This window comes from Cervus elaphus, chromosome 15 (genome assembly GCF_910594005.1).
Source record: "Cervus elaphus chromosome 15, mCerEla1.1, whole genome shotgun sequence".
NCBI classification, from domain to species: domain Eukaryota; kingdom Metazoa; phylum Chordata; class Mammalia; order Artiodactyla; family Cervidae; genus Cervus; species Cervus elaphus.
This window is the reverse complement of record NC_057829.1, coordinates 93,602,068-93,623,269: the sequence shown is the minus strand read 5'-3', so window position 1 is coordinate 93,623,269 and position 21,202 is coordinate 93,602,068. Positions and strand designations below refer to the sequence as shown.

The 21,202-nt window shown below is 58.5% G+C and overlaps 1 protein-coding gene across 1 annotated transcript in view; it reads right to left on the bottom strand.

The window, feature by feature from the left end:
* LOC122708572 overlaps positions 1-20,657 on the bottom strand; it is a 48,409-nt gene extending 27,752 nt beyond the window's left edge. Inside the window, 17 exon segments of the mRNA XM_043924780.1 lie at positions 5,730-6,049; positions 6,271-6,484; positions 7,344-7,417; positions 9,053-9,230; positions 9,664-9,909; positions 10,381-10,518; positions 11,542-11,577; positions 12,066-12,380; positions 12,469-12,537; positions 12,731-13,045; positions 14,878-15,192; positions 15,266-15,583; positions 15,733-16,038; positions 16,387-16,695; positions 17,508-17,804; positions 18,430-18,747; positions 20,541-20,657. Coding sequence (XP_043780715.1) covers positions 5,730-6,049; positions 6,271-6,484; positions 7,344-7,417; positions 9,053-9,230; positions 9,664-9,909; positions 10,381-10,518; positions 11,542-11,577; positions 12,066-12,380; positions 12,469-12,537; positions 12,731-13,045; positions 14,878-15,192; positions 15,266-15,583; positions 15,733-16,038; positions 16,387-16,695; positions 17,508-17,804; positions 18,430-18,747; positions 20,541-20,607 — 3,835 coding nt within the window. The 5' untranslated portion in view covers positions 20,608-20,657.
* Between the last annotated feature and the right edge of the window lie 545 nt (positions 20,658-21,202).

The following is a 21,202-nucleotide window of genomic DNA, read 5'->3' as shown; positions in this document are numbered from 1 at the left end:
TTAGTAAATTTCTCTACTACAAGGCTCTAACTGGTTGGCCCTGAGAAAATTTACTTAAAAAAAATAAAATTATAGTCATATTCAGGTCACTGTGATATTACTAGATGGGACCCCCTCACCAGGCCAATTAATAATGCCTGCTCTGACTCTGGCCATAAATTTGAGCATTCTTCTATTACTCAAGCTCAATCAACAAGCAAAGTTTCAGCAAAGGAGGAAAAATCTCCCACAATTATGGGATGGATTTATATAGATAACACCAGGCTATGGTAATTTAAGTTTAGTCTCCTCTATGTTGGAAACAATTAAATCATACTAAGGATAATCAGTCTAGCAATACTAGAAAACTGAGCTGTGTGCTTTATAGACAGTGCCAATATATAATTTCCATAGGAGATAAAGATTCGTACAGAGTAGACTAAGTCAGATAACCTGGGATATACTGGGCTACATCTAATGGAAGCTCTTAAGTCTTACTTGTGACTTTACTAATACTGCTGGCTATGTTCTTTGTATTTCACCTGTTTTTCAAAATTGCTGTTTCCTACATTGCCAAATGTGTGACTGAGGCCCCTGATAGGATAATATATAGTTCCACATGAGATCGATGATGGTAACAGTGTAACTCTAGATATGGGAAGAAGCAACAAGAGGGAATGTTTTCCTGGATGAAGAGGCTAGTAAGACAGGTGGTCCAGATAATTTTGGATACTGTTTCGTGGCCTAGTCCAGTAACAGCACATTGGGTGGCCTGTCAACAAAATCTTTGCCAAACCTGAGAATGGATATTCTCAGCACCATGGGATAAAATGGTCATGAAATGCCCCCTCAAAATCATGGTCAAGTTTATGAGCAAAAAGGGGCTCTGACAACTAAAGATTGAACTTGCCATCTACATCTACAGAGATTAAATCATGGCCACTGCAACTGCTGACTTTCAATGGCCCTGAAAGGAGTTCAGGGTGAAAATCAGGAATGAGGCACTCTGTGCTCTGAGAAAAGCTGGCAGAATAGGCCTTCAGATTGTTAGATCTTTTCAGGAGAAGATTTTATGAGTTCCAATTCTTGCATCTTCTCATACCTAGAAAAACACTGACGTCATTAATGGTGACATCTGCTTTGGCTATTAAGGAATATTTTACAATTAAAAGTCAAAACACAGTAGCTACGGTTCAGACACCCTGGGAAATAACTAGGTGTTACTATGGGTGTAACTTCAGATTAGACCTTGTATTGCTAAACACTTGAGTTTTCTGAGTCGTGTCAGGCTTAGATGCCACCATTCTCAAAACAATGTCTGCTGGAAGCTAGTAACTTATACCTTAATTTTTATAAAACTAGGCAGCTGGCTACCTGGCTAAAAGTCTCCCTGAAGTGCCAGGTCCAGACTGGGTTTCAGGCCTATTCGTCTAAAAAGAAAGAGATTTATTTTGTCTATTAAAATTCCAGTTATCCCTCCTCCAGCTACTACTAACTGGGTCTGTTACAACAAAATGGCAGACCAAGGGATTGAGATTTTAATCATACAAGGCTCAGACCTAGGACTTGGAACTCAGGAATACTTCCAATTCAGTGTCTATTCTCCAAGCTGAGGCAGTCCTTTGCCCCATTTTGACAGGAAGTTATCACAGTCATAGTTGCCCTGTTCCCTAAATTAAAACTAATGGCATCCCACTCCAGTACTCTTGCCTGGAGAATCCCATGGACGGAGGAGCCTGGTAGACTGCAGTCCATGGGGTCACTAAGAGTCGGACACGACTGAGCGACTTTACTTTCACTTTTCACTTTGATGCATTGGAGAAGGAAATGGCAACCCACTCCAGTATTCTTGCCTGGAGAATCTCAGGGACAGAGGAGCCTGTTGGGCTGCCATCTATGGGGTTGCACAGAGTCGGACACGACTGACGTGACTTAGCAGTAGCAGGAGCAGGACTCTGTGGGACTCTGGAGTACAGATCTGCTGTGTGTTCTCCATTTCTTATCTGTAGGATATAGGCTTCATTCAGCTTCCTCGACCTTCCCTGAGTTCCAAAGGGTGGATTCAAACAATTGCTAATCAGGGAGGGGAGGGGATACAGAAACAGAGGCGAAACAATCAAACGGTGGTACAGCCTTGAGACGGGGTCCCATTCCTACTCAAAGAAATATGCATAACAATGTCTTTCAGTTCTGGAACTGAACTGGAGCCCCCACCCAGGTGGAGGATGGTAACTTCAGACTAAACACAAGATTCCTGGGGCATAGCTCCACCACCAGCCAATCAAAAAATTTTAAAGTCACAAACCCTGCAGCCCTCACCCCAAATGTTACCTCCTGTTTCTGGGGACCAGTGATGACCATCCTGTTAGGTCTCCTGTTTGGCCCCTGTCTATTTCATCTCTGAGAGGAGCCAACAGTTTCAAACTAAATTGCTGTTATTACAAGGGTGGGAGCTGATTTCAGATGTGGAATACCCCAACTTAGATCAGGTAGAGAGAGACTTCTGCTCTGCTAGGCAAGCCTATGCCCAGGCACAGCAGGAAGAAGTTACAGAAGAAAGAAACCTCCACCCCAATTCCCAAGAAGCATCTTGAGTATGAAGTCTCTCAGGGGGGAGTTGTTAGGTGAAGCACGCTGATTGAAACCGCCCACCCTGGCCAGGCATCACAGTAACCATTTGCATGAGCTGTTTTATGACAGGAGATCCTGGTAAGGAATACGGAACTAATAAGCCACCACAGACCGAAAGAGTTTGGGAAAGGTCGAAAGAAGACACTGCGTGTCCATCCACTTCCCAGAATCCCTCTCGCTAGCATCCATCTTGGCTGAGCAATGCGTGCGCCACCAGGAAAGACTCCGAATTAAAATGATTGGCCAAAGACCACCCGGAAAATCATCCCATCACCATAAAACCCCAGACTGGGAGCCACGCGGCAGAGCAGTTCTCCCGTGTTCCCTCACCCTCCTGCTCTCCACCCGGGCGCCCTTCCCAATAAAATCTCTTGTTTGTCAGCACATGTGTCTCCTCGGACAATTCATTTCCCAGTGTTAGACAAGAGCCCAGTTTCGGGCCCAGGAAGGGGTCCTCTTTCCTGCTACAATTTTGATGTGCTTTTATGACAGTCCCCCAGTGGATGTGCAGTGACGTCTCCCTGAGGTCTTGCATTTCCTCTCTGGCTGATGACGCTGAGCATATTTTCATGTTCTTGCTGCCCACCAGCGCATCTTCTTTGGAGAAATGTCTATTCAGATCTTCCACATAACTTGGAATGGGGTTATCTTTTCACTGATGTGTTTGTTATAATAGTTCTTTACATTTTCTGGACACTTGACTCTTATTAAGAATATAATTTTCAGATATTTTCCTCTATTCCAAAGTTTGCCTTTTCACTTTCTTGATGTTGTCCTTTGATGCATAAAAGGTTTTAATTTTGATGAAACTCAATACACCTTTTTTCTTGGTTGCTTATCCTTTGGGTGTCATTTCTAAGAAACCATTAAGTCAAGGTCATGAAAGTTTATTCCTATGTTTTCCCTAAGAGTTTTATGATTTAACTTTTAAATAAGTCTTTGATGTGTTTTTTCTTTTTTCTTAAATTTATTTCTTTATTTTAAATGAAACAAAGATGAATATTTTTAATGATAAGAGATAAAATTCACAAAGAAGATAGACATCATAAACCATTATGTACCTTAACAACAAAGATACATAAAGCAAAAATCAGAAGAAACATAAGGGAAAAGAAAAATATATAATCATAGTGAAATATATTAACATTTCCTTGAGAATATTTTATCAAGCACAGGAAAAATAAGAATAGGAGCATCTTGAATGATGTTGAGAGGGTAACAGGCAGGAAGACCAGGAGTCTCCAAAGGGAGGAAATAGGCTGCAAGCATCAGACATTTTTTCTCTCTCTCTTAAGTGGCAGGAGGAAACAAACTAGTGTTAGATTTTTTTTTTTCCTCTACTCTATACAAATTTAAAAAGAGGTTTCTCTTAAAATTCTGTGTTGCCAAAACAACACCTGGTTCCACCTGAACTTAACTTTTCTCAAACCTTGAGGTAACCAATACATTTTTCTTATGGAAATGTTTGTCTTCAAATATGTCAATGAACTATGTGCTCTGTCTTCAAGTCTTTCTGCCTAAGACTCAGAACTGACTTGACAAACCAGTATGTTTTACTCATGCAAACGTTCTCTTAAGCTATGTTAATGAGACTGTTTGAACCAGAGATCAAATTGCCAACATCTGTTGGATCATCGAAAAAGCAAGAGAGTTCCAGAAAATCATCTATTTCTGCTTTATTGACTATGCCAAAACCTTTGACTGTGTAGATCACCACAAACTTTGGAAAATTCTTCAAGAGATGGAAATACCAGACCACCTGAACTGCCTCTTGAGAAACCTGTATGCAGGTCAGGAAGCAACAGTTAGAACTAGACATGGACAATAGACTGGTTCCAAATAGGAAAAGGAGTACATCAAGGCTGTATATTGTCACCCTGCTTATTTAACTTATATGCAGAGTACATCACGAGAAACACTGGGCTGAAAGAAGCACAAGCTGGAATTAAGATTTCTGGGAGAAATATCAATAACCTCAGATATGCAGATGACACCACCCTTATGGCAGAAAGTGAAGAGGAACTAAACAGCCTCTTGATGAAAGTGAAAGAGCAAAGTGAAAAAGTTGGCTTAAAGCTCAACATTCAGAAAACTAAGATCATGGCATCTGGTCCCATGGGGACCCATGGTTCCCATCACTTCCCCATCATGGCAAATAGATGGGGAAACAGTGGCTGACTTTATTTTGGGGGGCTCCAAAATCACTGCAGATGGTGACTGCAGCCATGAAATTAAAAGATGCTTACTCCTTGGAAGAAAAGTTATGACCAACCTAGATAGCATATTAAAAAGCAGAGACATTATTTTGCCAACAAAGGTCCATCTAGTCAAGGCTATGGGTTTTCCAGTAGTCATGTATGGATATGAGAGTTGGGCTATAAAGAAAGCTGAGCGCTGAAGAATTGATGCTTTTGAACTATGGTGTTGGAGGAGACTCTTGAGAGTCCCTTGGACTGGAAGGAGATCCAACCAGTCCACCCTAAAGGAAATCAATCCTGAATATTCATTGGAAGGACTGGTGCTGAAGCTGAAACTCCAATACTTTGGCCACCTGATGCGAAGAACTGACTCATTTGAAAAGACCCTGATGCTGGGAAAGATTGAAGGCAGGAAGAGAAGGGGATGACAGAAGATGAGGTGGTTGGATGGCATCACTGACTCAGTGGACATGAGTTTGAGTAAACTCCGGGAGTTGGCGATGGACGGGGAGGCCTGGCGTGCTGCAGTCCATGGGGTTGCAAAGAGTCAGACATGACTGAGTAACTGAACTAAACTCCCTACCTGAATACAGCAACTGGGAGTCTGTAGGCAGCTTGCACAGGTCCAGGAAGTTCAGATTGAACCTGTGGCAGAAGATGCAGGACTCTGTTTCCTTACAGTTCATGACCTTAGGCACTCAGCCCTCAGGGATCCCAAAGAGGCGGGGTCTGGATGCCTGGAGCGCAGAGCGGCACCCCAGCCTTCTGCAGGACACCTGCCTCCACTGCGTGCAAGCCACCCTTCAGGACAGGTGTCCCGCCCACGCTCTCAAAGGTCCCAGCACAGGGCTGCCCACCGCTCAGTCCCTGGGTGGCCAGCGTCCCATTGCACACAGCAGCACAGAAGCCCGCCTTCCTCACCTGAGCCCTGCCGCCATGAGGGCATCTCTCCGCGTGCAGGAATCAGGGCACTGGGGCAGAAAGGCCCTTCCCTCCCTCCCAGGACCCCGGGGAGGGAGGCGGCCGGAAGGAGCATCAAGCTACGCAGCCAGGTGCCCGGCATCGCCGCAGGAACGCGCCCCTTGCCCTCTGGCTTCCAGAGCTTCGGTGGGCTCCTCGCCAGAGCGGAGAGGGCCAGAGGCGAGCCTCCCTCGGCCACAGGCCAGGCGGTGGGGTTGGCCTGGGGGTGGGGTCGGAGCGCCGCGCAGCAGATGGTCGTGAAGGTGAGAGTCCCCTGAACCCTGAAAGGGCTGGGGCATGAAAAGCAGCTGGGGAAGTGCCACCCGGCCTTCGGAGAAGACACACGGCTCAAGAAGGTGCCCTGCGTAGGGTCATCATAACAAGGGGAAGGCGGAGGGTCACAGCCCAGGGCTCCTGGCCTTCTACCCTGGGGGCTGTCTCAGGTGGGCGTGGGGCGTGGCGGGGAGAGGGGCGGGTCCCACCTGGGCCGCGCGGTGCTCACGCATCCACACGGGCAGCCCCCATGGCCCCACGGCCCCACGGCCCCAGCGCGCAGCCCCAAGCGAGGCCCATGCACCGCCTGCCCTGGAGCAGGGAGCGAGGCCTCTCTCCCTTGGCCGCTGCGGAGGTGGGGGCGTCGCCACCTGCAGACACCCATGCTTCCCGCCCTCCCGCCCAGCGGTCGCTGCTCACCAGGCCCTGGCTGGGGGCCCGCCCTGCAGCAGAGACAGGGACTCGATGGCTAGGCCTTCCAGACAAGAACATGGGAACTTCGTGGATGGCAGAAAGGTGCTTCTTGTCCAGGATTTTCAAAACTTAAAAATCTAATTTCCTCTTCCATTCCAAATTTGTGCCCTTAATTTCAACTTTCCCAAGTTTTCTCATGCTTTATTTTGATGGCAACAACGACATTAACAAAGTAAAAGGTTAACACAAATGAACATTCACGGACCATGTTCGGTGGCATCTCTGGAGTTGGGGCCCCGCCTTTGACATGCCTGTGGTCACTTCCCGTCAGGTGGCTGGGCCAGGCTGAGCCAGCACCCCCAGTGGGCCCCCATGGGGCATCCTCCCAGCCCAGGGCCCACAGGGCACCCTCCCCGGGAGGGAGGGTCACAGCCGCAGAGGGAACAGCATCAGCCTGGCCCCTCTGCCCCTGAAGCCGCCCAAGCACAGGACAGCCTGTGGTCCTTGGGTGCAGGAGGTGGCCTCCCGCTGATGGGAGCCAGTCTGAGTCAGCCCACGAGCCACACCCCGCCTCCCCAGCCCATCCGCCGGCCGGACACGTGAAGTGGAGCCACCTCTGGTGAGACCCAGGCTTGGCCTCCTACAGAGCTGGGACCCCGTGGAGGCCAGGCTGGAGCCAGGGGCCAGGCTCGGTAGGAGGCACGCCTTTCTGCCTACACACAGAGGTATGCTGCAGAATGAATCCACGCTCCGGCGTGTCATGAACCAACCCCTTAAACACATGACTCTCAGAGGGTGGTGTCCTTGGGAAGCAGCCAAAGCTATGACAGCAAGCGAGTGAATGAGACAGCAGCAGCCACTGAGCACGCAGAGCAGGCCAGGCTGCACCTTCTAGTGGGAGACGCATGGGGACAGGGAGCGGGTGCCGCGTGCTGCTGGCCATCATGCTCAGGGCTTTGCATCTTCGAAAAGAAAAGTTCTCAGTGGATATGAGCCAGGATGCTGAGGCATTTTTTTCTGAGTGATAGAATACATGTTTTTCATTTTCTCTCTTGCTTACATGAGTTTTTGAATGTGCATTATCTTCTAAGCAGAATAAGATCGATAAAGGTTACTTTCCAAAAGATTTGCCAGAGAACCAATTTTACAAAGAGCAGCCCGGGTTGTCAGATGATGTGGAGAAGACAAGAGGTTTCTAGAGAAGTCAAGGGCCCGTCAGCCAGGACCCTCTGTGCAGCAGCCCCAGCGCCTCCCAAACCGCAGCCTGCACTGAGCACCGAGCCGCACCCCAGCTCGGACCTCAGGGGTGCGCGGACCAGCAGCAGCCTCAATGGGGTCCCCAGGGGGCTCTACTCACAGGGTGCCTAATCAGCACCCCCAGGTGGACTGAGGGGGCTGGGAGCCCGCGGGGACGAGCTCACACTCCGCTCTGAAGGCAGTGTAACCAGAATGCTGGGGGCAGGAGAAGGGAGAGGCATGCAGGGAAGGGCAGGTGCATCCTTCCCGAAGTCCCCACCCGCTCTGACTGCTGGGCTGGCACCCTTACTCTGTTCGGGCCTCACCCCACTTCCTGCCAGCTCACGTTCCTCCAACCCAGGGACCTTCTCCCCCTGCACCCCTGCTACCACTCCCAGGCCCCCCCACAGATGTCCAGTGCACGCCAGTAAGCCAGGCTGGCCAACTCTGGGCCAGCAGGCAGGCCTCGAACATGCACAGGGGTGCAAGGTGGGCCAGGAAGCCCCTGTGTGTCCCCCAAAGCTCTGTGAGGAGCTGCCCCGGGACCTGGTGACTTGCCCTCCTCACTGCGCCCGAGGCCCTGCCCAGTCCCTCTGGACATTAGCCTGATCATCTTCCTCATCAGGGCTCCCATCCAAGGGAAACCTTCATGTTCACGTCCTCCAGCAGCGTGGTCCCTGAGACCACAGCAGCCTCTCTCTTGCAGTCCAAGGGTGGGGCACAGGGGAAGGGCCGGGAGGTGGGAGGCAGCAGACAAAGACCCTCCAAGAGTCCAGGGCCAGTGGTGGTCACTGCAGGCTGGCCAGACCCTGAAGTTAAACATGGAAGGTAGGTGGTAATCAACAGCAGTGCTGGACAGACCCTGTAGGGGAGGGATCACAGGAGAAGTAAGCCTGCTCTTTCCCAGGGTGCTGAGATAGGAGGTGGGAGTCCAGAAAGATCTACACATGGAGGAGGGGGGCCTGGTCATTTGCAAACTGATACCAGACCCACACAGGAAGAAGATACAGGGCAACTAGCTTCCCAAAGAGGGTGTCGTCAGGGAGCTGTGGTCACAAGGGGCTTGGTGGGGGCATCAGGGCTGGACATGCGTGAACACTGGGGACCGTGGCACAACACCTGAGCCAGGTCAAGCACGTCCGCAGATGAAAGGAGGGGTGGCCGGAGCTGGTTCATCAGGGACCACGCACACACACACAACTCAGGAGACCCGTGAGGACAAGAGTCCATGACAGCTAAAGACCCTCGGGGCCCACCCCAGACCAGGGCGAGGCAGACAGGGGGCCAGAAACAGACCCCAGGCCGTGGTGGGCATCTGAGGAATGTCTGAGATGAATTATGGATGAGACATTTAATAAAACTCTTTAAGAAACAAAGAGGATGAAAGCCCCAGGCACACTGGCCTCTCCCCTGCCCTGGTCTCACTGATGTCCCCTGCAGCCGGCTCGTGGTCAGCACGTCCCAGGGCAGAGGCCACTGGGGTCTTCCTTCCCAGCCTGAGGTGTGAGGAGGCCCGGGCTATGAAGAGCCCCGCCTGCACTGAAAGAGAAAGACACCCGTTGGGGACCCTCAGCAACTCCTCACAGACCCAGGACTCCCGGGCCCTGGCTTCCTGCTCACCGTGAGGCCAGAGGGCGAGACAAGGACGGGGCAGGGGCCGGGCTGCTGCTGGCGCGCCTCCTCCCACCGCGTGCTCAGCCCCTACAGCGGCTGCCGCTCGAGAAGAAACCCAAAGAGAAGCCCAGGCCCCTTCCTAAACTCCGAGTCTATCCCTGAGAAGATTCTAGTCCAAGGGACAACTTGGAAGGGAGAAGCAAGTGCCCCAGCACCAAGCCTGTGGCGGGAGTGAGTCACGCACACACGGAGGCGTTCTCGGGCCTTTAGATGTAGGGGTGGGCCGGAGCGGAGCCCCGGGCGAAGCAGCAGTAGAGCAGGAAGAGCACCATGGACGCCACGGCGCAGAGCTGCACACCCGTGGGACTCAGGGGGGCGCCCTCCTCCGCGTCGCCCTCCGCGTCGCCCTCCGCGTCGCCCTCCTCCGCGTCGCCCTCCTCGGGCTCGGGCTCGGGCTCGGGCTCGGGCTCCGCCACGTCGTCATACTCCTCCTCCGGCACCGCGGCCCCGGACGCTCCAGCAGCCTCGTCTTTCTCCCCGGCGGGGGCAGCTCCAATGTCCTCATAAACACCTTCTGAGGGCAGGCTCCCCAGCATTCCAGAACCTGCAGGGGTCACACCAGAGCCCTTTAGCTGAGACACTCCCAGCAGTTAAGCCCGCCCACGGGGCGCCTGCGGGGTGGCCACACGTCCCAGGACCCTCTGGACCCTGGGCTCCTCTGCTGCAGTTCCCCACGGACAGCAGCGGCCACACGCTTCCCCAGGCACAGCATGTGGGAGCTGTCCCCAGCTGCATGGAGGACAGAGGGGTCCAGATACCCTTGGAGCCCTCTGTCCCACCCAGGCAGCCCTGGGACTGTGGATTCCCCCATCTGGCCCCTCTCAGAAGTGGGGCAGGGCCCAGCATCTCCAGTCACCAATAACTCATGGATTTACTTCGCAGGAAGTTGCCATAGGCTGTGGTGGAGCGGCAGGGACAGACAGAAGCTGCGATGGGCTAGGGTCTCAAAGCACCCCCCCCCCAGCCTTCCCACCCCCAGGGACCACGGTCAACCCCACCCACCACGCCCACCTACCCCTGCAGGCACCTCTGGCCCGGAACCACCAAGACCCCAGGACCAGGGAGATGATGAGCAGCAGGGGGCCGAGGGCCAGGCCGAGGGTCATGGGCAGAGTCCCAGCCTCCAGGGCAGGCGCCAGGACCAGAGGGCTGCCTGGGAAGACAGGGAGAGGAGGGTCTCGCCCGTGTGCCTGCTCCTCCTGGGGCATTGTGACCCTCGGCCTGGACCACCGGAGCCCCTGGGGGGGGGGGCACCCAGAGGAGAGGTGGGCCTTGTGCTTCTGTCCCAGCTGGCCCCGAGGTCACAGCACTAAATCCGGGAGGGGGGCCAGGAGGGAGGGGCCAGGAGGGTAGCTCTTAGCGTCCTGACGGCTTTGGACTCAGACTCGGTGTCTAAGAGGACACAGTGTACCGGAACTGAACCCCACAGTTGGCAAGAGAAAGGCCCAGAGGAGATGCCCAGCAGGTGGCCCAGCAGGGCGGTGGCTGGCTGACCCTCCCTGCGCGCTCTGCCTGCCTGGCCCAGGGCACCTGTAGAGACATCCAGCACGGCGGTCCTGGGATCCTGACCTCCACCCAGCAGCCAGGTAGATGCAGGAGAGTCCACAGAACCTCTGAGGCAGAGCCTCTACAGGGCCTCTCAGGGTGGGGAAGAGCCCCCCAGGGTGGGGCAGAGTCCTTCCAGGACCCCTGTGTGTGGGGCAGTGTCCCTCCAGGACCCCTGTGGGTGGGGCAGAGTCCCTCCAGGACCCCTGTGGGTGGGGTAGAGTCCCTCCAGGACCCCTCTGGGTGGGGCAGAGTCCCTCCAGGGCCCCTGTGGGGGCAGAGTCCCTACAGGGCCCCTGTGGGTGGGGCAGAGTCCCTCCAGGACCCCTGTGGGGGCAGAGTCCCTCCAGGACCCCTCTGGGTGGGGCAGAGTCCCTCCAGGACCCCTGTGGGTGGGGCAGAGTCTCTCCAGGACCCCTGTGGGTGGGGCAGAGTCCCTCCAGGACCCCTGTGGGTGGGGCAGAGTCCCTCCAGGACCCCTATGGGTGGGGCAGAGTTCCTCCAGGACACCTGTGGGTGGGGCAGAGTCCCTATAGGGCCCCTCTGTGTGGGGCAGGGCTCCATGCAGGGCCCCTCCGGGTGGGTTGAAGCAGGAGGGCCAGAACTGAGGCCTGAGGAAGCGCTCACCTACCTGATGCCGAATGTAGGGTGACGGCCTCTCTGTCACCTGCAGGAAAAGTGGGTGGGATCCAAGTGGGAGCCTGGGCTGTGGCCAGCCAATCCACCGGAGCAGCACTGCAGCCCCCTCAGGCTGAAACAGCTCATGGAGATAGCCTCCACCCCAGCATCCAAGGGACCAGCTCAGAGCAGCCTCAGGGCTGGACTCTGCAGCACCAGGGCTGAGGGGGCGCCAAAGGAACCCACCGGGCGCCCCATCCCCAGGCCCTAGGAAGGCCTCACCTACCCACCCACCCAATGGAGGGGCAAACGGAGCCCCGCCTGGATCGCTCACCCCATGGAGGGCACCGACGGAGCCCCGCCTGGATCGCTCACCCCATGAAGGGCACCGACGGAGCCCCACCTGGACCCCTCACCCCATGGAGGGCACAGACGGAGCCTCGCCAGGACCGCTCACCACATAGAGGGGCAGACAGAGCCCCGCCTGGACCCCTCACAGCATGGAGAGCACGGACGGAGCCCCCCCGGACCACTCACCCGCGCAGCGCACGCCCGCGTCCTCCTTGTGCCCGCAGTCTCCGCGGCCCCACGGCTCCGCCGGGCAGCCCCACAGGGAGGCCTCGCTGCCCCGGCACCCCACCTCATCCAGCCACACGGGCCCCGAGCCTGGTCCGAAGGCGGCCCCCGCCAGGGCGCCCACAGCCCGGCCGCACCCCAGCTGCCGGCACACGACCTCGGCGTCCGCCAGGTCCCAGGAGTCATCACACACGGTGCCCCAGGAGCCCGCGTGCCAGAGCTCCACGCGGCCCGAGCAGCGGTCCTCACCCCCGCGCACGCGCAGCTCGCCCTCCTCTGCAAGAGGGGTCTGTGGTCACCGCGGGGCAGGACCCGGATGGGGAGGGGATTGGTGGGGGGCGGGGGAGGGGCGGTGGGGGGGTACCTGGGCAGCTGCCCATCAAGGAGCAATTGAGGGCCTCCCCGGAATCCTGCGTCGTTGTCCCTGATGATCCTGTTGGATTCAAATAGCGGTTCACCCAGCATAAATGCTCAGAGACGCTTCAGAACGGAACCTGTGGAGCCCAGAGACCCCACCACCCCCAGCCATCGGTGAACGGCAGCCCCTGTGGATGACCTGTCAGGACACTGAAGCTGCCTCGAGGGCCCCCAGAGTCTGCCCACTGGCAGCAGGTGGCAGGGCCTACCTGCACAGGTGATCCAGACTTCCTCTCCACGGGTGCAAGAGCGCGGGTGCCAGGGGGCTGAGGGGCACTGCCACAGCGTGGAGTTCCGCAGCCGGCGGCACTGGATGTTGTCCACCCAGGAGGTGCCCAGGCTGCTGTGCCCCGGCCTGTTCTCCAGCCAGCCCTGCTCCCCGCAGCCCAGCTGCTGGCAGATGATGGACAAGGAGGCGTCCTTCAGGGCGTTACTGCACACGGCCCCCCACGTTCCGTTGTGGAACACGTCCAACCACCCGGCACAGGGCCCGGCGCCACCGCGCAGCCTCAGGGCCACTGCCTCTGGAAGACAAGCCCCTCGGGTCAGGGGCTCTGGAGGAGGAGGCCGAAACCAGGGGCCCCCAGCACCGAGACCCGAGCCAAGCGAGGGCGTCCGGCATCCAGCTCACACCACCCACATCCCCGTCCATCCCCACCCGAGAGGGGAGCAGCGGCCCACAGGGAGCCAATTTAAGCCCCAGCTCCAATGCTGCGATCCCTAGTAACTCAACTGACTGTAGAAATCTGTCCCTGGAAGTCACTCAGATACAGAATAACCCTTTTAAACAACATGATCAATTTGGCAGTGACTGTAAAAATTCAACAACAAAAAAGGAATTAGCCCGATCTCCGAGTCTGTCATTGGTCCTGGCTGGTCAGCACCCAAGTCGTGTCTTGTTACCCTGGAGTGGTGAAGGTCCAGGAACAAGGAGTATGTTAAGCCGACTATGACATGACCACACAGTGGAGTAGGACACAACCCTCTAAAAATAAGTCAAAAGGGCCCATAATCAGAAAACATCAAAATACATACATGGGGATAAATTGAAGAATTGAGACATGAATTGCATCTGACAGGATCTTAACTAAGTAAAATAGGCTTAGAAAATAAATGGCAGGAATTGCATCTGTGATAGAGTAAAAGCGGCCACTCAGACCCCCGCCTGTCCCTGCCCCCTCAGCGAGTCTACTCCCAGCCCTGGATCTGGGCTGACCTCTGACCTTCCACCAACCAAATGCACGGGGCAAGAGTGACCGGTGCCCGCTCCGCGCCTGGGCCTCATAGCACCTGCCTGCCTCTGATCTCCCCTCGGAACACCACTGCTGCCAGGCTAATCGGGACAGCAGAGTCCCCACCCCTGCCAACAGCCAGGTCCCCTACAGAGGCCTGTCCGCCAGCGAGCACCAGCAACTGCCTGAGGAGCCCAGAGCACGGAGGAAGGAAGAGCTTCAAGCTGAAAACAGTGGGAGTGAAACCTACATCCAAGGACAGACCAGAGTGCCAGCAGAGCGAAGTGTGAAGTGGACAGCACCTAGAGACCCTCTCCCAGGAAGCAGGAGGAGGGAGCAGAGACCCCACCCCCACCAGATGAGTGACAAGGTTGGGGGAGCCAGAACAATGCGCCTGCTACTTGAAAAGAAATGCAATGACTTAAGTAGAAGCAGTCATCTAAGACATCCAAGAAAGTTACAGAAAACGTTCCTAAAGCAAGAATAGGAACCAAAATCCATCAGAAGAGGCCAAGAGCCCACGCGGGGATGCCCACCCCCTCTCAAAGGGTTTCCCAGAGACCCTGGAGGAGGAAGGAAGCACAGATGCCTCCAGCGTGTGACAAAACCCCATCACTGAGAATAATCGCACCCACACAAGATGCACACAAAAAGCCTCAGAGATGTATGAGCTAAAAGCAAGCAATCTTCCTACCATGCCTCAACAATACTCTGGAAAGAACCGGTCCAGCACACTGAAATGTGGATCAAAATCAAGAATCTAACACAGGGAAGCCCCAAGTCCAAATGTGAGATGGGCTTCCAGCAGCTGCGGAGAAAGGCCCCCAGTGCTACTCCAAGAGCAGGAGCAAGGTGAGCTCACTCTGCCCACCGCAGGGCACCTCCCACTCCAGCCCCATCCCCGCTGGCCCACAGGGCAAAGAAGGGGGCGTCAGTCGCTCAGCATCACTGCAGCAGGAGGGCACTGAGGAGTCAAGTGCAGAGTTCTTCAAACCAGCGGGGGAACAGCCCTGGACGTTTCAGTGCAATCCCAGAAAAGCACTGGCCATTACCTTACGCACGAACACCGCGAGACCCCTGGAGACCCAGCGGCCCTGGGAGGGCACTTGGGTCTCAGCACCCACCTGAGCAGAGGACACCGGCATCCTCCTTGTGGCCGCAGTCGTGTCGGCCCCAGCCTCCCGACGGGCACCGCCACAGCGCGGCCTCGTGGCCCTCACAGGCCAGCTCGTCCATCCAGATGCGCCCGGCCCCGGCCCCGAAGTGCGCGGCCCCCGGGGCGCTGAGCGCGTGCCCGCAGCCCAGCTGCCGGCAGACCACCTGGGCGTCCCGCAGGTCCCAGCTGTCGTCACACACGGTGCCCCACTCGCCCGCGTGGAGCAGCTCCACGCGCCCCGCACAGCGGCCCGGCCCCGCGGCCAGGCGCACCTGGAGGCTCCCTGCAGACGGAGAGGCCAAGTCAGGGCGCTGGGACCCCCGGGAGGGGGTCCTGGGGGCTGGGCCTGCACTCACCGGAGCACACGACGCCCGCGTCCCGCGACACCCCCGCGGACACCAGCGGGGCCGCGGACACGCTGCACCGCGTCAGGCGGGGCTCGGTGCCTGCACAGCGCACGCGGCTGAGCCCCAGGGGCACCGTCCCGCGCGCGGGCGCCGCCGCCTCGTAAGCTCGCTCCGCCGCGCCGCAGCCCAGCTGCCTGCAGACGACGGCTGCGCCGCGCAGGTCCCAGGCCTCGTCCAGGACGCGGCCCCACACCCCGTCCAGGGACACCTCCACGCGGCCATCGCAGCGGCTCTGTCCGTCCCTCAGCCGCAGGGCGTCGGGGAGACCTGGGAGCGGGGGCCGGGGGGAGGAGGACACTGCAGGGCGGCGGGGGCCGGCGGGTGGCACCCGGCCTGTCCCGGGCCGAGGACGCCGCCTCCCAGCGCAGCCCTGTCCGCTCCCGGCCTCCCCTCCGGCCGCGCTCGCGCTGACCCACCTGAGCAGACGGCGGCGGCTGCATGGCCGGGGCCACACGCGGGCGCCCCCAGGGTGCTCACGGGGCAGTCCCACAGGTGGGACTCTGTCCCCACGCAGTGCACCTTGTCTGGCCAGAGGGCGGAGGCCCCGCCCCCAAAGTGGCCCCCTGGGGGCGTGGCCACCGCATTCCCACAGTCGAGCTGGTGGCAGAGGACAGTGGCGTCTGCCAAGTCCCAGTGGGCGGCACAGAGGGGCGCCCAGGCCCCCTGGACCTGGAGCTCCACGCGCCCCTCGCAGGCGCTGCTGCCGTTGACTAGCCGGAACTCTGCAGGGGGAAGGGGTGTCGGCGTCGCTCCCCCGACGGGCCCCGCTCCCGGCTCTTTCTTCCTTTCACACCCAGGGCGGGGCTCCCGGGTCCCCTTCTCTGCCAGCTCCCCACCCGCCTCAGCGGCAATGCCCAGCGGATACATGTGTACAGGGCTCTGTGCCGGCCTTGGGGTCACATCCCTCTATCCCCAAAGCCTGCCCGCAACCCGCAGAAGCAGCACTTCCTCAAGGGGATGGGCTCACCTCCTGGAAGGAGGCCCCTTGGAGCTGGGCCAGCTGCACCCTGAGAGGGAGGCTGGCAGGGAGCGGGCAGGGCCCAGCCTGGGAGCCCCCCTCGTGGCCTCACCTGAACACCTGAGCCCCGCATCCTGGCCGTGCCCACACTGGTGCCCCGGGCCCCGAGGGCAGTGGAACAGCAGGGACTCATTGCCCACACAGCGGAAGGCCTCGGTCCACACGAGCCCCGAGCCCTGGCCGAAGTGGGCGCCCTTGGGTGTGGACACGGCCGTGCCGCACTGCAGCTCCCGGCACACCACGTGGGCAGTGGCCAGGTCCAGGTCAGCGTCGCAGACGGTGCCCCAGGTCAGGCCCCGCCTCACCTCCAGGCGCCCAGCACAGGAGTGCTCGCCACCCACCAGCCTGGCCTCCATGTGTCCTGGATAGGAGACAGTTCTGACATGTACAGGGCTTCTCAGCTCAGAGGTCAGCCCTGAGCCCCCCTGTGGACCCTGAGCAGTCCTGCCAGAGGCGATCATCCGCCTGCAGCAGGGCCTGCTGAGCACTGGGAGAACTGATGGCCAGAGACCCTCCGTCCCCATCACAACAGACGCTGCACAACCTCTGCCTGCCCGGGGCAGTGGCATCAAGACCCTCCTTGTCTCAGAGGCTAGGTAATGGCCCCCTGAGGGCATGCCCCCAAGGGCACCAAGGAGAGTGGACACTTTACCTCATTTCCACCCAGAATGTACCAGGATCTAAGAGACCAGATTGTTCCCACTACTGACCCTGACTTGTGTGAGACCCACGATGGTCACAGTCAACACAGCACAGACGCGGCACACGGCCGGGACTGCACCCGCCCTCGGCTTCCGGCCCGCACCTCTCCTGGGCCACCCTGCACTCCAGAGGCAACGGCTGTACGTGCCCCCGGCTCCATCCTGTGCCCTCACCTCTAGGTCTCTGTCCAAATCAAGGAAGAGCTACAGAGTCCGTTCTCAAGGAGACTTTCCTGTCTGCCTTCACTCACCTTCCCCGGCCTGCTCTCGCCTTCGCCACAACAGGTGGGCTGCACAGGGGCCATCTCCCCCACGTTGGCACCCCAGGCCTCAGGCAGGACTGGGCCAGCGACAGGCACTCCCAGGGCGCACTCTGCTGCAGCCCACTTGGAGCATGGAGGGATGGCCAGCCCATGGCCAGCTCCCTGCTGTCCCCACCCCACCCCACGCCAGGATGGAGGGTCCACCTCACCTGAGCAGACCACCTGGGCATCTCGCTGGAAGTCGCAGCCACTGCGGAACTTGTTGTTCAGTCTGCAATTCCGGATGGTCAGCTCATCGCCCACACAAGTCATGTACTTCCTGGCAACGCTGCCATCTTGACGGGGGGCCTGCAGGGCAGGGCCGCACCCCAGCTCCTGGCAGAACACCGTGGCCTCCTCCCGGTGCAGGCCACAGAGACGATCCACCCCGTTCACATTCCTGATCTCAGGGAGCCCCGCACAGGGGCTCCGGCCCTTCACCAGCCGCACCTCCCGGAAAGTGCCACCTGTGAAGCATAAAGGGCGTCGCGCACAGTGCAGGCTCTGCTGACCTCAGGCCTTGATGACAGCCGTCCCCAGCAGGGCCCGGCCTGAGCCAGACCAGCCCTGTGCCTTGCTGAGGGGTCAGCGTGGGGCTGCTCAGAGGCCCTCCTGGCTCAACAGTCTCTGGACACCCTCGTTGATTTTTCAACAGACACCTGCCTTCTCGCTTTGCTCTGGGCCCCACAAACCACCCTGTGGGTCAGTTCAGACAGGACGTGAAGTGCCAGACACAGCCCTAGACCCTCCAGACAGACCTCCAGGGAGAACATTCGAGCTGGCGATGGTGATAAGATGCCTCCATGTCCACCCCCTCACTGCGCTTCTGCCTGCTTGTGCATTCTCCCTCGGTCTCTCCCTGGACAGCAGGCTTTGTGCAGCCAATTTCGTACTGTTTACTCATGGCTGCATCCCCGGCACCCAGAACACTGCCGCTGCCTTGTAAAGAAGGGATTTCTTAAGCAAAACACAGAGGCCTGCTGACACAGGAAGAAGGGAGAGCTGAGAGCCGGCCTGTCTCAGATAGCTCTGGGGGCCCCCACCGAGAGCCCTGGGACCCCTCGTCCCCCCACACCCCAGCCCACGACTTACTGGAACACAGAGCCACCACCACCCACTCGTAGGGGCACTCGCTCTTCGTCCAGGGCCCCAGGCTGCACCCCCAGAGGGAGGCCTCGTCTCCCCTGCAGGACACGTTGTGGAGCCAGGGCCGCACCGCCTCTCTGGGCAGCGGGACATACTTGGGGGCGCCCACAGCCCGGCCGCAGCCCAGCTGCCTGCAGACCACGGACGCCTCCTTCAGCGTCCACTGCCAGTTGCACACGTGTCCCCAGGCCCCTTCATGCCAGACCAGCACCACCCCGTCGCATGGACTGGGCCGGTAGGCCAACCGCAGGTCATCGGGTCCACCTGCAGATGGAACGGGCCAGTGAGGGCCGGCAACAGCAGAGAGTCGGTGGTGGTGACGATAGTGCCTGGGGCCCCTGCCAAGGCCTGACTCTGAGGCCTCCATGCAAAGCCAAGTCCCGCACCGCAGAGCCGTCCAGACAGGTGGTGGGGCAAGGGCCCTGAGTGCCCTCCTTGGCCCGCCGGAGCCCCCACATCCTGGGTGACCGCAGGCCCGAGGCATGGAAGTCCCCTGTCCTCTGCCTGGCACGGCGGGCTCCTCCCATCACCCATCCCAGCCTCCAGCCGAAGGTCATTTCCCAGCAGCCCCGCAGCCCCTCATCTTCCTGCTCACCCCCACCCCACATCTCTGACTGCCCACCCCCTGTACCCCAGCTCACTTTCCTGGGGGCTGCCTCCTGGGTCTCCAAGAGTCTCAGCCGCCCCTTGACCTTCCAGTCCCACCGGGAGCAGGGTTGCACTCCTCACTAGGCCCCTGCACCCCGGTCTTTCCTGCACAGCCCCCCTTGTCTCGGACCCTGGACTGTCCTCACCACACCACAGCCCCGGAAGCCCCTCATCTTGGCCCCTGGACCCTCCATCATCCCACCGAGCCCTGGGCTGATGCAGGGGGGTCAGATAGCCTCCGCAGGGACAAGTATGCCCAGCTTGGGCCAGACCACCTCCAGGGCCTGTCCCGGATTCGTGGGGCAGGAGAGAGAGGGGGACCCCCAGCCTTCAGTACAGAAGAAGGCACACTCCTCCCACCACCCTCCAGGCCTTCATCCACCGCTCCCACCCGCTCCCAAAGCCCCCTCACACCCACCCCTGCTCCTCTGGACATACATGTGCACAGTGTGCGCCTTTTTAACACAACCCATCACCCCTCCCGCCAGCCAACCTCACTGCGTTTCAGAACCCAGCCCCCCACCCTTCACGCGCTCCAGCATCACCCAGACCCCACCCCACCCAGCGTGTCCCTCTGTCTGGCTTTCTGTCACCTCCTGCTGGACCCTGGATCAACCTGCCCAGTGACCTTTCCTCCCATCAGCTCCCAGGGCACCTCACAGGGCCACCCTCACCCCCTCCCCAGCCCCAAGACACACTCACATGCGTCCACACACAGCTGCCCAGACTTCTCTCACACGCATCCCTGCCTGTACTCGGCATTCACTCTCCACCACTCTTCGCGCAGACCCGCACGCAGACTGCACGGCGCCCTCTCACCCAGCCTCTCTGTGCTCTCTCCCAGCAGGACACCCGTCCACAGCTCCTGCCATGACCTAGCTCTTGGCTTCTGGACCCAGCAGCCCCCACCCCCCACCCTGATGTGGCGTCTCTCCGGGACTGGCTCACCTCCGTGGCCCAGCACCAAACCACACTCACCATCACAGCCGGGTGCCCCCAGCTTGCCTACACCCACCCACCACCTGCCTGCCCCAAGGGAAGGAGACGGGGCAGCTCCCTGCAGAACCCATCAGCATCCCCTGTCCGTCTGGGTCACTGGGGCCAGACACCAGCCATGTCCCTCACTCCGTCTGGACTCTGGCCAGCCCTGCATCCTGGACTCCGAGTGGCGGGGCCAGGGGCTCTGGCTCACCCCGGGTGGAACCTGCTCAGTCAGCGTAAGGACCAGCATCTCTGGGTGTCTGCACTCAGGAGCCCCACATGTCTTCTCCCCTAGGGCGTGGCCCCACTTGGGCTGAGCAAGACCCCAGCAGACAGCAGACAACACGGGACCGTCATACCCCACGGCCTCAGCCTCTGTGGAGCAGAGCCTCCAGAAGGTTTCATGGGCGGAGGAAGGAAACTCTTACCAGTGGGGGCGGCCCTGGTCCTCAGGAGGAGGATGCCAAGGTCCAAGACCCAGAGAGCCACCTTCATGGCCCTGCAGCTGCAAGCCAGCTCCGCGGCTCAGCCTGTGCAAACGCGGGGATCACAGTCCAGGGCAACACATAGAAGAAGGGCCATCAGCGGCCCCTCAGGACCAATGCTGCCACGAGGGCCTTTCCAGGGCATATCAGTGGCTCCGTCTCCATCTGTGGGCAGAGCAGCCAATGGCTGGCGGCCCCGAGCATCACCAGACCGAGCAGGGGGCCCGGCCTTCGGGTTTCCTCCTCTGCTGAAAACGCTGACAGGGTAGCTGCACTCAGTCCCCGCAGACAGGCAGGTGGTCCAATGGGCTCACAGCCACAGCAGCAGCCAAGCCCTGCCCTCCACCCAGGCTTCAGCTCCCCATCATGGGTGGTGACACAGTGACCCCAGACATCATGGGGACCAGCAGGGACACAGTAGGAGTCCCAAAGCACAGAAGAACAAGACAGGCCATGACAGCTTTACAAGGGCTCTGAGACCTAAACTATCATTGGAACTGAGGCCACAAAAGAAGACTGGAACCTACACACTGAGTCCAAACAGAATGGCCACCTGCTGAAATAGAAGATTTAAACAGAATCAAGAGTGTCTGACATCACAACCA